At 41.1% G+C, this 15115-nt stretch overlaps 1 protein-coding gene across 2 annotated transcripts in view; it reads left to right on the forward strand.

Moving 5' to 3' along the window:
- The window catches only part of CTNNA2 (catenin alpha 2), a 609640-nt gene that overhangs the window by 442458 nt on the left and 152067 nt on the right, over positions 1 to 15115 (forward strand). For both annotated transcript variants that reach the window (XM_053458129.1, XM_053458130.1), the window contains exon 9: positions 11867 to 12019. In XM_053458129.1, the coding sequence (XP_053314104.1) occupies positions 11867 to 12019 (153 nt within the window). The remainder of the gene's footprint in view (positions 1 to 11866; positions 12020 to 15115) is intronic.

A 15115-nucleotide genomic window follows, 5' to 3' on the forward strand; every position in this document is an offset into this window, starting at 1 on the left:
ACCAGAAAGGTTCATGTATCCACTAAATGACCACGGAAGTTCCACCACCATATATACATCCATTCCAGGTGTCTTCTCTTAATTGGATACGACCTATTAAATATTGCCACTTAACGTCCCAAGGACCGAGAAACCATCCATCATACAACATGTTGTTCAGCTCCGTATAATGTGTCGCACGTTGGCTTCTCCTGAGTTATAGTCATTTCCGATGACTGCATTGAATGCAAAATATTCTAGTTATGGTCTGGATGCTGGTGAAGACAAGGCGGATCCGTCATGGAAAAAGCGATAAATAGTTAAAAAAGACAAAAAAAAATGCCTTAATGTTTTATTAATTTTGAAACATAGAATCTGCCGTCAGACAAGATCCTTACTCCCCATCTAGTCGCCCATTTTCTTCCTGCTGCAAAGACCTTATTCACTCTTTTGGTCTCGTCTTAGATTCAGGAGCCATATGCAGAAAAAGAAAATTAATTCTTGAAAAAAATGCTAAAAGTAGCTTTTATATATATTTATATATGTTTTTTTTAAACTTTATACATGTTTTTTTGCCTCGTATATTCCCAACGACAGGCACGTGGCTGCCAATCAGGCTGATTGCCTGGATCTGTCGATATTACAAGGACCGTGAGCTCCTGGCAAGGCTTTTGACTCTTAGATATTACTTGGACCAAAACATGATGTTGTTGCTCTACAGAAAATTATAGTCATGGAAAGAAAGCCTGAGGTTTGCTGTACTAACCAAGCAATGCTACAGGCAATCAGAACACACAATCGTATTGACAGAGCGATCGATAGCGACATGACTATTCGCCGACAAGCTCATAAATTAAGAAATGATTACTCTGCGATATACAGAAATCCAAATTACCCTAATATATGACTCAAATGATATTTATTGGACCCGTTTGGCAAGATTTTCTTTTCTCGTATGCTTTTTACCCCTGCGTATGGCACATGGCTGACCAGTGGACTCTACCCCTCTGGATACATCAGTTATCCGCTCTTTAGAAAGAAACCCAGTCACAATGTATTTAGTTCCAAACAAACTAAGATAATTAACCTACTTCTGAATGAAAGTTTTTGTTACTTTAACAAGTAGATTAGTTTTTTTTTTATATACAAGTAGCAGAACAATAAATCACAATGAGCGCACTTGATAGAAGGTCTGGAGGTCTTGTGGATATGGCACACATAGTCTCCAAGGGGACAGAAAGCACTCAACATCTTCTTTATCTGGTCTCGTTTCCTCAAGCTAGCAGAAAGATTAATGTCTCCGATCATTTGACTTTCCACCTATGCAGAAGGAATCGAGACGAAGACATTAACTACATAACCGCATACATAATACAAAAACAGACGTTTGACAAGCCTATAGGATTTGATTTATTAATGGGTCTTCCAAAGCCTGGACTGCCCATCTGGCACAGCGGGCTAATGTTCGGTGGTCTGCAGCCTGACAGCACCACACACTGACTGATCTGCCACGCCAGGGGCAAATTGGGTGCTGCAGCATCCGGCATGCTACGTGAGCATAAAAATGTGGTGTGCGTCTGAGCATATCCAGCCATCTTGGTCTTCATCTTGATCTTGGTCTTCATCTTGATCTTGGTCTTCATCTTGATCTTGGTCTTTATCTTGATCTTGGTCTTCATCTTGATCTTGGTCTTCATCTTGATCTTGGTCTTCATCTTAATCTTGGTCTTCATCTTGATCTTGGTCTTCATCTTGATCTTGGTCTTTATCTTGATCTTGGTCTTCATCTTAATCTTGGTCTTCATCTTAATCTTGGTCTTCATCTTGGTCTTGATCTTCATCTTGGTCTTGATCTTCATCTTGGTCTTCATCGTGATCTTGGACTTCATCTTGGTCTCTCCCTACATTGACAGATCCTCTTCTTACTGTGCCACGAGGCTGTTTTTTGCCCACAACGCTTGTGTCGAACCTGTTGAATTGCACACACGAACATTCATATTAATTCTTACCATATATATCTCCTACAGATATCACAAGCTAGTAACATTTAAATAACGGGGAGACTAGATGGCTCGAATGTCTCTTATCTGCCGGCATATTCTGCGTCTCTGTGTTTAAATAAACGTGACCTTTTTAAATACATAGCAAAATTAAAGGCAAACTTAGTATCTCACTGTATAATGAAAGCGAGCAAGCGGACCAAGAGGGCACCTCAGGCTTCAGTGCTTAGCATGTGGTGGAGAGACTTATAATTATGGAATCGCAAACTAAATGTTTTCATTAATTACAAGCAAGTCTGCTGTGGAGCTTTAAATTCTAATCAGAGAGGTACTTTTTGAGGCTCCATTGGGCACAGAGGAATTAAGCAGCTGTGCCAAGAAGAAAAATACCAACCATGAAAATTGTCAACTTCTATACCGCTGCTAATGTGCTTATATTTTCATCCTAATTTTGTGTGGATAGACGTTACAGGAGTTCATTATTCAGAAATGCTTAGAATCTTCATATCGCTTCAGAAGAGAGGGAGTTTGTATAACGTCAGCGGGTTAAATAGTACGTGTGTATATATAGGACTACTTACCCCGCTGATCTTCAGGGTGGTCTTCATCATTCTCCACAGTAGCGTGCATGCAGCAGTAGCGTCATGTTTGAGAGACCACCTGAAAAGTTTGTGATGCTGCTGCTGGTGGAACGCTAAGACATGTCAGCTTCTAGTTCTTCTCCCGGATTGTGGTGTCCATAAGCAGGCAACATGTGAGGAACATACAGAGCATTAGACCCACACTCCAGACTCATTCGGGGATCCATGTACAAGACATAGAAGACTTCATTTTCCTTCTGTATTTTGGGTGCATTTCAAAATGATGGACCCAGTCTACGGTCCTCTGTGACTTCCAATGGGGCTTTCAGAAAGGCCCTCAAAGGGTTCCTGAGCAATACCTTGAAGGCACGTTTGTACAGATTGTAAGCTCTTCAGATAAGGATAGGAAACTTCAAAGACATCAAGTGTTGGTTGAAAATATGTTGTGAATGTGTAACCGTGTGGTTTTAACACCATGTTCTTAAGGACAAATATAGACGAACGTGTAAGAAGGTGCAGCTTTACACTCCTTGTGTTACCCTTCAGCCCTGCCGCCAAACAGTTTCTCAACCCTGTCCTCCCCCATTGACTGCTATTTAATACACATAGTACGGGGCGCTGCTAGTTAATAAACATATTGTTAAAAAATACCCAGATGCACCAGTATTTTTGTCGTTGGCGTTTAATGAGACAGCACCTTGTTGAAACCGTTATGCTCTCTCTATATCTTAACAGTGTTGAAATTTTTTTATATAAATAAATGATCTAGACCTAGGTCTATGAACCTCAATATCCTCTGTAGCCCCGTTCTTGAGTAATCAAACCAGTGTAGGTCTAGATTGTAAGCTTCGGAGGCAAGAGTTCTCTTTACCTTACATAGAAGTTGACAGCAGATAAAGCATTTGGCCTGTTTTTCCCTGCTGTAAAGGCTCAGACCTTAATCAGTCGTTGGTCTTGTCTTAGATTCAGGAGCCGTATGCTTATCCCGCGCATGTTTAAACTCCCTCACTGTATTACCCTCTACCACTTCTGCTGGGAGGCTGTTCCACTTATCTACCACCTTCTCAGTAATGTAAAACTTCCTTACGTTAAACCCAAGCCTCTGGCCCTCTGTTTTAGACATATAGACAATATATATACTTTTTTTTTTTACTTTGAAGACTTCGTAGTGGAGATATTCCATTTTTTTTTAGCAGTCAGGGAAGGAAATCCATCCTTTGCATTCAATCTGATCAATAGCTGATCCTGGCCATCCACACCTTCAGTCTGTACAAAAGCAATTTTAAATGGATCGCACTACATAGTGTAGCATTTTAAAATTAATGGCCAATTTGCCACCGAGTTCTCTGCTTCATAAGTCAGAAAGTGCTCTTTATATGCCACGCATGTTAAACAGAAAATGAGTAAACTTAATTGCCATTTGATGGGGCAGGGGGCAATGTTTTCTAAATCCGTATTAAAAAACGGTTACGTGCAGTCAGACTCCATAAAGCCTAACGGCCCCTTTTGGGTCATTAATCTGCCTTCGTGCGCCACGTTGAGGGGCGCGATCCGTTCCGATTGCACAATATATACGACAGGTGATTAGGAATTCTCATCGCGATAAGAGCCTCAGACTAACAGGCGTTTCCGAAAACACTTTAACTTTAATTCCAATTCATTTAAAAGCCTTTTTAGTTAATGGGATCCGATCTTTTTAAACTGCCTTTGCTTGTGTACGCAGACATTGGCTTATATACAATAAAATGGTATTGTGTGAGTTTAATTTCCTCCCGTTTATTTATGTTGCGGAGAGGTTTATTCGGAGTGAGTTTGCCGAAGAGTTCCAATTTTAATCCGCTAACTTCACGCGCCCGTACCGTATCCGTGTTGCGCTTTATAACGCATCGTGAAGCCACCGCGGGTTATAAATTAGACATGGAGTTTACGGGACGGTGGTGGTTTCGCTCCACTATCTATTATAGGCATGCCCGGGGACATGTTGGGTTTGACCCGGAGTCTCCGGGTTGAGGTTTCTTCAGGTGCCTGGCAAGGCGAGCCCTGTTTGACCATGCCCACTCCCAGCCCGGGTTCCGGCCTACTGTCAAACAGTAGAACTGCCCCTATGTGTGGCTAGCCCTGCCTATACACATAACCAGCACCATCCGATGAATGGAGATCTGCCTGAACCAATCAGCAACAATCAGCAACTTAACAACAGAGGAGAGAAACAGGAAGTTAAGAAGGCCGCTCCATTTTCTTTTGTGTATAGAAACGGACGGATCAGCTTAAAGGTTCTATAGAACAAACGGCGAGGAAAGAAGCCATAATTTCTTTGTAAAGGACGGCTCAGTTTATAGGCTTGGCTCGGATTTGACTCATTTGGGTTGAGCTGAGCCTCGGATCGGAATCGGTATCTCATGCCTGCTTGGCTTGTTGTCAATTGTCTATCCAGCAGCTTTTATTACGACCTAAAATAAAGTAAAAAAAAAAAAAAAAAGTGCATAAAACAAACTACAGACTGTGCCCAGTCTATTAATTAAAAGTTGTTTAACCTTGCTGGGGAATTGTCTATCCAGCAGCTTTACCGGCTAGGAGAGAATGGTGTAAGGAGCCGTGCCAGACAGTATATAACGGAGCAAACCGTATGGCTTGGGATTCGTTCCGTGTTACGTGGAGTTACTAAATTGGAATATCTGGCTATCATACATTGGAATACTGTAAATGAGCCAATCCTAGGCCTCTATAAATATTAACCCTCTATTATCCCATCCCGATGATTTTATTGTAGTAAGATGCTAATGGCGGCACCCTAATGGTCCTAACAACAGTCCTTGACCAATACCATGACTTGTCTGGAGGTGAAACTATTCACCTGTATTCAAGCAGTGATTTCAGCTCCAGTGAGGTAACCGATTGGCATACGCATAGAATAAGAAGGAGTCAGCTCCGGACTGTGTGACTCTTTTGCTGTAGATTCTAGCTTTGGTAAGTTATATAACGGCTCCTTACCTTTAGAAACAAATATCTCCAAAATACATTGATTGATAAACAAGAAGCACAACATCTGGTTTGCTTTGCTTAATTCATCTACCTAATATTATAGTTTTTTTTCGCCCCATAATATAATGTTTTCAGGCAGCAGCATATTAGCCATCTGTATGGGTTCTCACTCTGTTATCTGACCCCCAATCTACTAGACCCTGAGTCCTTATCATACTGCCTGTGGGGAAACAATAGAATGGCTCAGTCTTAACCACCCAGACGGACCATCCGACTAATGAAAGTCTATGGAGGAGCGGACTTCATTAGCATTGCCATAAAGCATCAGCTCAGTGTGGTGTCTGAGCAGGGAATGTCACCCGACTGATGCCGGCCATTCATCGGTATCAGAAATGATCTTTCTAATACTACATTTAGTTATTTATAATGGTTACGTTCAGCAGAATAAGTGGAACAGCACCTTTAACTACTAATTTCTGTAGTGGGGGGGGGGGGAAATAACATTCAGTATCGATAAAACATCTGTATTTCTTTGAGAAACCTTTTTAAGGGGAAGATGTTGTTTCCCGGAAGATAATAAATGTAATAAAGTAAAGAAATGGAATATGATTGCGAGATCCCCATCTGCTTGCGTGTAATTCCTCGGTGCTTCTGTTTGTTTAGCTCCGTGCCGTGGGTTTGTTAGTCTGCGGGTACAGGTGCCATCCAGATTTTAAGATGATCCCGTGAAGTATTTTGACAGCGGCAGCGATTATAATTTACATTTCAAGAGGGCTGTTTTTGTATAATTTGCTGAAGCCCAATTATATTTGGTAAAAGAGGTAGACGCGGAATGAGTTTATTTTGATGTATTTGGGATTCGCAGGCGCACCTCGTGTTAGCCTGCGTTGTGAGCCCGTGTAACCCGCCTCTGATTGTGTTAGGAGCTGCTTTATAAATAAACTGCATCCCACGGATGAAATCTCCTTTCGCTCCTAATATATATTATAGATATTCTCGGTATTATTCTTACCTATTGCTCAGGATTCCAGCAGAAGTGGTAGAAGATAATACAGTAAGTGAATTTAAACATATGGCTCCTGAATCTAAGACAGGGCCAACGACTGATTAAGGTCTTTACAGCAGGAAAAAACAGGCAGACTTCCAGTCCTAAAATCCCAGCGGACCCCCTCAGACCCAGTGCTGGATGAAGACACTTTTCAGCCCCTAGGCTGTTGGTCTGCCGCCAACGCACACACACTCTTACTAACGCACCCATGGACTCCTTGCTATATATGGGGCAGTTATGTATTTTCCTTCCAATTATGTCTGTAAATAATCATATAGGGATTCACCGAAATAAAAATTCTGTACAGAAACTGAAAATTCAGGATGCACTTGGCCAAAACGGAAAGCGAAAACGATACCCTCACACCTTTAAATAAACAAAAAAAAACCTATTTGATACACTGCTTTACCCCCTTGTGTATTGCCCCCAGCCAGCACTATGTGTATTATGGCCCCAGCCTGACCCTCACTTTAGTATTAACTTATGTAATGGCCCCAGCTAGCTGCCCCCTTGTGTATTAATGCTGCCAGGACAAATAAAATACTGCCCTGCAGGATGGGGTCTGCACATCACTTACAGTCTCCCTGTGTCATGCCTAGCTCCCCCTTACACATCCATGTTATCACACACATATTAAATAATTTACTCATTCACAAACATTCATTCACTCATTCATTCCCTCATTCATTCTCTCATTCACAGATACTTAATCACAGATCCTCATTCATTCCCTCAATCACGCATACTCGTTCATACACCCTCCCCCACCTCCTTACCTCTGCTCACACTTTATGAAAAATGAACATCATTATAAAAAGGGAATATTAGGGAATTTAATTAAGAAAATGTTAAAAACTAACAATATGGGAGATACTACAGAGCTATTATACCCCAACACCACATGGTGGCCCCCCATCCTGTCTAACAGACCCCTGTCCTAGACAAGGTGCTGCTGGGCTATTTACTGGAACCAGCAGATTCCATAGCGATGTTACAACAATAATAAAAGGGTTTTATTAAGACCATTTAAAACTGATAATAACATATTGAGAAACAAAGGCACAGAAGGAGAAGAGGGTCCTGCTCTATTGAGTTTTTGAACAGCGAGGTAACATTGTTTGTTCGGCTGAGCCGAGGAAAAAAAAAAAGAATTTCAGGTATTTTATTGGGTGGCATTGAAGTAAATTGCGGAGATACTTCTGCTGCCTCAAAAATAATGTTTTTAATTGTGTTGTATTTATCATAAATACATATGAAAAAAAAATAAGAAAAGGGGAAAAAAGGAATAGTGGTTAATTGCTTTGATGATTAACCATAATTGTAGTTAAGATAATGCCTTTAAAGGCATCGTCATGTGCACTTATCATATATCTATATATATATATATATCCATTAAAGCTGCGGGGTGAATGCCGTCATCTCATTGGGTCGTCACCATTAAGATGTGATTTTGTCAGCCCTTTTTTCGGGGCACAAATAGTGAAACCCAACCATGCGGTCGGACGTTGTGTCCGTAAACAAAAGCATCAGCTTCCATTGTGTTAACAATGACTAGCTCCGCAATAATGACTCGGCCGGTAAACAGCATTATAGTTCGTAATAAGCAAGTCACAGACGCGCTGCTTTTGTCACTGGATGAAGCGAAGCGGTCGGAGAAGCTTCCGTAATTGGCGGACCTGCTGCGGACTGCGTGAATTTGGAACAATTGACGCCCCCCTCTTGGCGTTCGTTGGGTTATTTGATGAATCAGAATGATTACGAAGTCAACGTTTTAAATCGCTTTTTTTTTTTTTTTTTTAAATGATGGAAGTTTCTGAACCGGAAAAATAAAAAAAAAAAAAGAAAAAAAAAAAAAACCTGTCCATTTTGAACAAAAAATTTATTTGCAAAATTACTAAAATATTAAAAAAATTGTTAGAGTTTCCAAAATAGTAGACGGCTCGGGTGAAGGTTCAAAGCAGCAAAGTCCTTTAAGGCAAGAGGTAATGATTTGGGGAATTTAAGGGAGAATCCATCACTTTTTGTCTCCCAAGTCCTTTATTGTACAGTTGGCAATGCCTAAAGGTGCTTTCGGAGTAATGTAAGCAATATATCTATATGACAAGGGTTTGGCTAAATATGTATAGCTTGGAGAAGAGAAGAGGGAAGGGGGGGTGTAGTAGAGCTCGTGATCCAAAACTAGAGGGCTCAGAGGCTTAGATGTTATGTAAGGAAGGTGGAAGAGCCTTACAGCAGAGGTGGTAGAGGCTAATACAGTGAGGGAATTTAAACACGTATGGGATAGGCAATTAGGCATATGGCCTGGTTTACAGCAGGTCGCTATTTCCAGACCTTCATACTTTCTTTCCAGTTGACTCTGTCTTGGCTTCCAAACGTCTTGAGGTTTATACTAAGAAAAAAAAAAGAGCAAAGAAAAAAACTTTAATTTTTAATCATAACTAACTCGCGCATCCAACCACCGGCGTTGGCCACCCCACATTTTCCGATAAAGTTAGAAGCGCGAGCGCTTTGGTCGTTTTCAGAAGTTTGAAGAGAGCAGCAGCACCACCTTGGGCTGCGTTCCCCGATTGATCGAGAACCATCCGCGAGGCGAAGGCTTTGTTTAGGAGTTCAGTGATGTTTGCGTCCTCGGAACAAACTCTGGGAAAAGTTTGACATTGATTTTTGTTTATGTTTAAGGAAGTCGGGGAAATTTCTACCATCATTCTTAGTAATATTTCCCCCCCCCCCCCCGAGCATCTGTTTCTGGCGGTAGAACAGGTGCTTAATCTTCAAAGGTTTGTAGTTTCTCATTAAGAATACATTTTGGATGTGTCTGTTAATTCCATCGCTGAGAGCCACGGCTGGGCTTAATCTCGCTCATTAATACAAATGTGTCCTGGCAATCTTAGCAAACACACATATTAACCCCTTAATGACAGAGCCCGTACATGTACGGCCTCAAAAATGCATTGTTTTCCATGGGTTCAGGGACCGCCCATTGTCCTTAAGGGGTTAAAAAAAAGGACCCCCCTTTTGAGTTATCGAGTTCTAAGTACATGATCTGGGTTTAGGAACGCTCTTTTATCCGGGACGGCATGTTGCGGACTTATGTCAATATCTGTAAAAGTTTTGGGTAGGCGTTCTAAATTTTTCTGTTTTCACTACAAAAACAAAAAAAAACTAGCCGTAGAAAGACTTGGCCACAATACTGAACAGAAAATGTATCTTTTACAACGAAAATGTGCCAAAGCCCCCAAATGGAGTGAGGTGGAAGTGAGGAGACTGAATAGAATGTTGTGATGTTTTACCGTCTCAGGAACCAAAGCCAAAATTGTTTAATTTACTTTATCTACTGGAGGACAGCTAATGATAACGGGGAAGTGCTCGTTAACGACTTATTTATGTGTGATTATTATTTATTAGCATCATTTTGGAAAATGATCACTCGTATTGCCATCTTGTATTTAGTTGAAGCCAAAAGAATTCATAGCAGAAAGGGGACTGCGCGGTGCGGGAACGGCCGTCTGGCTCACTGGGCAGATGCGTGGCGGGCTGGTGGCCGTTAGAGCCACATACTTACTCATACCGCCACTCTGTGAGTGTAAGAGCCAATGAGTGGTCAAGTGGTTTGGTGGCCACTAGCTTTAAAGTGCCAGGGCCACCTAATCATCCACGGTCCGGCCCTGGGAGTGACACATAAATGCAACATATAGAAAAAGAAAGAGAGGGTTTTGTGGGTTCCGACAATTACAAATGTTTCACTTTATTACAATCTTAGCAATAGCATGAGGACTAGACTTGGGCGCCGACGGAAAATTTGTGTTCGTTTTGGGGGGGAAAAAATTCTACGAAAAACGAAATTCGTCCTCCTCCGTCTTCGGTTCTGACGAAACTCGTCCAACGTTTTTGTTTTCAGAGAATCCCGTTCATCCTTCTGGTTGCCATGGAAACAAGAACTAACCGCGTAGAAGAAGTCGAATTAAAAGGATGGGATTCTCCTCCTCTTAGTGTAGTTAAAATGGCGGCCGCGGCGAGGGGACACATTAAGATTTTCGTATTGCCCACATTGTTTTTTCTTTAAATTTAAAAAGTTCGGCACGAAACCAAAAGTCTAATGATGCCGATCTAGAGATGGGTCAGCTGTCTACACTGCAACCTTTCAGATGCATGCGCGGTAATACGAGAGAAGGTACACCTTGTTAGCCAATGGAGAAGACAAATGTCAGTATACTTTTTGCCGATGTGATACCTTTAACCATGGATAAAAGTCAAGATTTCAGGAGACTACGGTCCCTTCTGCTGACATGGCGTTTTCTGAGTACAGTAACAGGTTAGGTTCTCATGGCCATCCCAAATGGTAAAGATTGGCTTTTAATTTTATGTACAAGTCAGTGCTGTAACATTTTCCAAGTGTGAGAACTAGATGGGCATGAATGGTCATTCTAGCTCAATTTTTAAATCCTGCGCCATTGTTGCTTTCCTATGTAAGGTTTATTTTTAAGAGTGTCTAAGTAGCCTCTGGTTACAGAGTTTAGATGAGACCCCAAAATGCTCAAAGTATAATCAAACTTTGAATGAAACTTGTCTACCCATTAAGGTTTGTGTTGGAACAAGGTGGTAGTTGGTGGTTACAACCGAAGACATTGAGTCAAGTTAGCAATTGTGTTGAATAAAGGATCGAACTCCTCAAAATCGAATTGACCCTTCAGGTGGACGTTAATTGACCAAGAACTGGTCAAGTCCTCAGTAAACCAGAGTTACTGACAAAAGTCAACTGCTAAACCGGCTTGTTGAGTTTATCTTGACAGTGTTTGACAGCTGTTATGTTGAGTAGACAATGTCAGAATTTCAAAGTTGACAGCATCAGGTTCAACGAAATACAGGGCAAGACTGGAGATGACTAGGTGGCTCTGGCACTTTAAGGGCCCTATAAGGACGTAATCGCCGCCGACGGCTGGATTTGCCCAAAGTGGCATGCTACATGAGTGAAATTATTTCAGGCTTTAGCCAGCAGGCCGACCTCCGTGCCATAATTGTAGCCGGGAAACTTTGAGGGACTTGTATTCAAGCTCCGTGTATTCTGTATCCGTTTAGGCATAGACTAGTCATAAATATCTCCCTGTATCGCTCTGCCTCTTATCTTTTGATAGCACTTAACGGTATAATGAAAAGTCTGCGCTAATAAAAACCGTTCCAGAAGTTCTAATCTAAACAGTTTCGTTTTGCTAATCTATATGTTAAATACTTTTTCCATTAAGCAGAGAACGTTCTCATTTTGTAACCTTGTTTTACAGCTTCGGAAGGCGGTGATGGACCATATTTCTGACTCCTTCCTGGAGACTAATGTCCCCCTGCTGGTTCTTATTGAGGCAGCGAAGAGCGGTAATGAAAAAGAGGTGAAGGAATATGCCCAGGTGTTCCGCGAGCACGCCAACAAATTGGTCGAGGTAAGCCTTTGTTTCACATCAAAAGAATGCCTTTCATCTTGCATGTAAGGCTCCGAAGTCAAAGTCCCGGTTAATGTTTTATTACTCTTTATAGTAATGATTCCCATGCAGCCGACTTCCATCTTTTACAATTCACGTTAACAAAAATAATTTTCTGCCGTTCAAAGCTTTTTTGCCAAATGCATTCTATTGAGGTTTGTAGAATCCATTATAACCATACGGTACATACTGTCCTTATTTACATTAACATGTAGAGTACCACGCGTGCTCTATCTATCTGTCTATCTATCTATAATGTCACATATATGTCATTATATTCGTTTTTTTATTTTATAGTTTTTCAAGTTTATTATAGTTTTTTTTGTATTTTTGTGTTTTTTGGATTTTCTCCTCTAATATGTGTTATAGCTTCATAAACAAAGTATGCTATTAAAAGGGAACTCATCCTCATTTGTACTAGGAAAAGATTAAAAGTAATTTTTTTTAAATGTTTTTTTTTTTTTAAACAGTTATGTCTTCAGGCAGCTGCATTGTATGAGTTATCGCTCTGTTATCTGAGCCAAGTCTACTAGACAAACACTCCGACTCCTTATCATACTGTTTTATGGCAAATAATAGAACGGCTCGGTCTTAATCACTCAGCGGGACACACTGACTAATGAAAGTCTATGGAGGAATGGACTTCATTGCTATAAAGAATCAAAGTACATTGTGTTCAGTGCCTGATTTCCCTTAGATTAGGCACACGACATAAAGCAATATGTTTTTAGGGAACGCTAAGTAGAGGAGCCTAACGGTAGCACTGTCTATTTCCTACTACGGCCCTTCTAAGTCCCTTCTATGATTTTTTTAAAAATGTATTTATTTATTTGCGTATCTGAGACCGGTGGTGCTCGTACATAAGTGGTACAGTGTTTAGGTGACGTGCAAAATTTTAGAGAAACTTAGATATTCTTTAAGGTGTAACCTGATGACATCATCAGATATAATAAAACTATTTTACCTGGCATGCTAACTCATACAGCATCATGCATTTGATATAACATGTCGGAATGTATTTATTGTTTGAACCATACATATCACACGCAAACATGATACTTTTCTATTTAACATTGGGGGAGGGGTAAATCCTTTATTAGTAGTTGTTTCCCAGGCTTCATTTCTGCAGATGTTGGTAACACTGGCATAACTACAGGGGTCGCAGCTAGGACCCCTGCAACCCCTTCTTCCCGTCTTCTCGTACGGATATAAAACCGCACCGATCCAGGTTGGAGGGCCCTTTCTAAACTATTTTGAACTGGCACGGGGGGAAGATGAGATGTATGTATATGTGTGTGTGTGTGTATATATATATATATATATATATATATATATATATATATATATATATATATATATATATATATAAGCATGGATGTGTACTTTTGTGTGTGTGTGAGCATGAATGTGTACTTTTGTGTGTGTGAGCATGAATGTGTACTTGTGTGTGTGTGAGCATGAATGTGTACTTGTGTGTGTGTGAGCATGAATGTGTACGTGTGTGTGTGTGAGCATGAATGTGTACTTGTGTGTGTGAGCATGGATGTGTAAGTGGGATGAGATGGAGTGTGTGTGTTAGTGAGTATGAGTAAGTGTGTGTTTACATATGTTTTATGTTGGAAGGAGGGGGGGCAAGGAGCAAAAAAGGCACAGACTAGCTGTTGAAGTTGAGGGGCCCGGGGGGGGGGGGTTTCACATCAGAGCCCCGTGGTTTCAAATTATGCTCATGGTTGGTAGATAAGTGGAACAGCCTCCCAGCAGAAATAGTAAAAGTTAGTAGAGTAAGGGAATTAAAACATGCATTGGATAAGCATATGGCTCCTGAATCTAAGACAAGACCAACGACTGATTAAGGAGAAAACCAGGCAGAATAGATGGGGCCGAATGGGCCGGATCTGCCGTCAGATTCTAATTCTATGCTAAATGAGAATATATTTTCTAATACCTTCTCTGCAGATGCCGTGCATCAAGTACTAGCACTAGGAGAAAGAATAATATTGGGTAGGTAATGATTCCCGTAGCACTTGAGAGCCAGAGAATGAAATTATCAGTTTGCTGCTTGTTGCTAAGCAGCAGAGTTCTTTTTATTTTAAATAATAATAACGCTAGAATATCTGTCTCAAAGTATTTTTATTTTCTACATCGTTGGCAGCTGTTTGTCCCCCGGAGCAAAAGAATGTGACAGGTTCATCTTAATGAATTATTGCTTTTTATTAATTAAGAAAACATAGATATTATACAGTAGAAGTTGCATATAGGTACAACAGAGTACTTGGGTTGTGAAGGGTTAAAGCTGTAATTGGGCTGCGTATGTTCTAAAAGTGAAGCCGAAAAACCTAGAGGTGGGGGGATTAGCCCTATGAAGACTACCAATGTGCTTCCAGTGGATTATCCTGCGTGATCAAATGTACCATAGACTGGGGTCGTATTATTACATAGCCAGACCCGCTACCGGCAGACATCTTAGAAACTTTAAAGAAAATCCAATTTTGGCCATTAAAAAAATCCAGTGCAGACAGGGTTAATGTTCTAAATGGTTCTTTTTAATGGAATCTCTTCATAACTGCACAGAGGCCCTTTATCCCTCCCATCACTCCTGTGTTCCAATGGCCCTTTATCACTCCCATCACTCCTGTGTTCCAATGGCCCTTTATCACTCCCATCACTCCTGTGTTCCAATGGCCTTTTATCACTCCCATCACTCCTGTGTTCCAATGGCCCTTTATCACTCCCATCACTCCTGTGTTCCAATGGTCCTTTATCGCTCCCATTACTCCTGTGTTCCAATGGCCCTTTATCGCTCCCATCACTCCTTTGTTCTGATGGCCCTTTATCCCTCCCATCACTCCTGTGTTCCAATGGCCCTTTAGCCCTCCCATCACTCCTGTGTTCCAATGGCCCTTTATCACTCCCATCACTCCTGTGTTTCAATGGCCCTTTATCGCTCCCATCACTCCTGTGTTCCAGTGGCCCTTTATCACTCCCATCACTCCTGTGTTCCAATGGCCCTTTATCACTCCCATCACTCCTGTGTTCCAATGGCCCTTTATCACTCCC

This window comes from Spea bombifrons, chromosome 1 (genome assembly GCF_027358695.1).
Source record: "Spea bombifrons isolate aSpeBom1 chromosome 1, aSpeBom1.2.pri, whole genome shotgun sequence".
Classification (NCBI taxonomy): Eukaryota; Metazoa; Chordata; class Amphibia; order Anura; family Pelobatidae; genus Spea; species Spea bombifrons.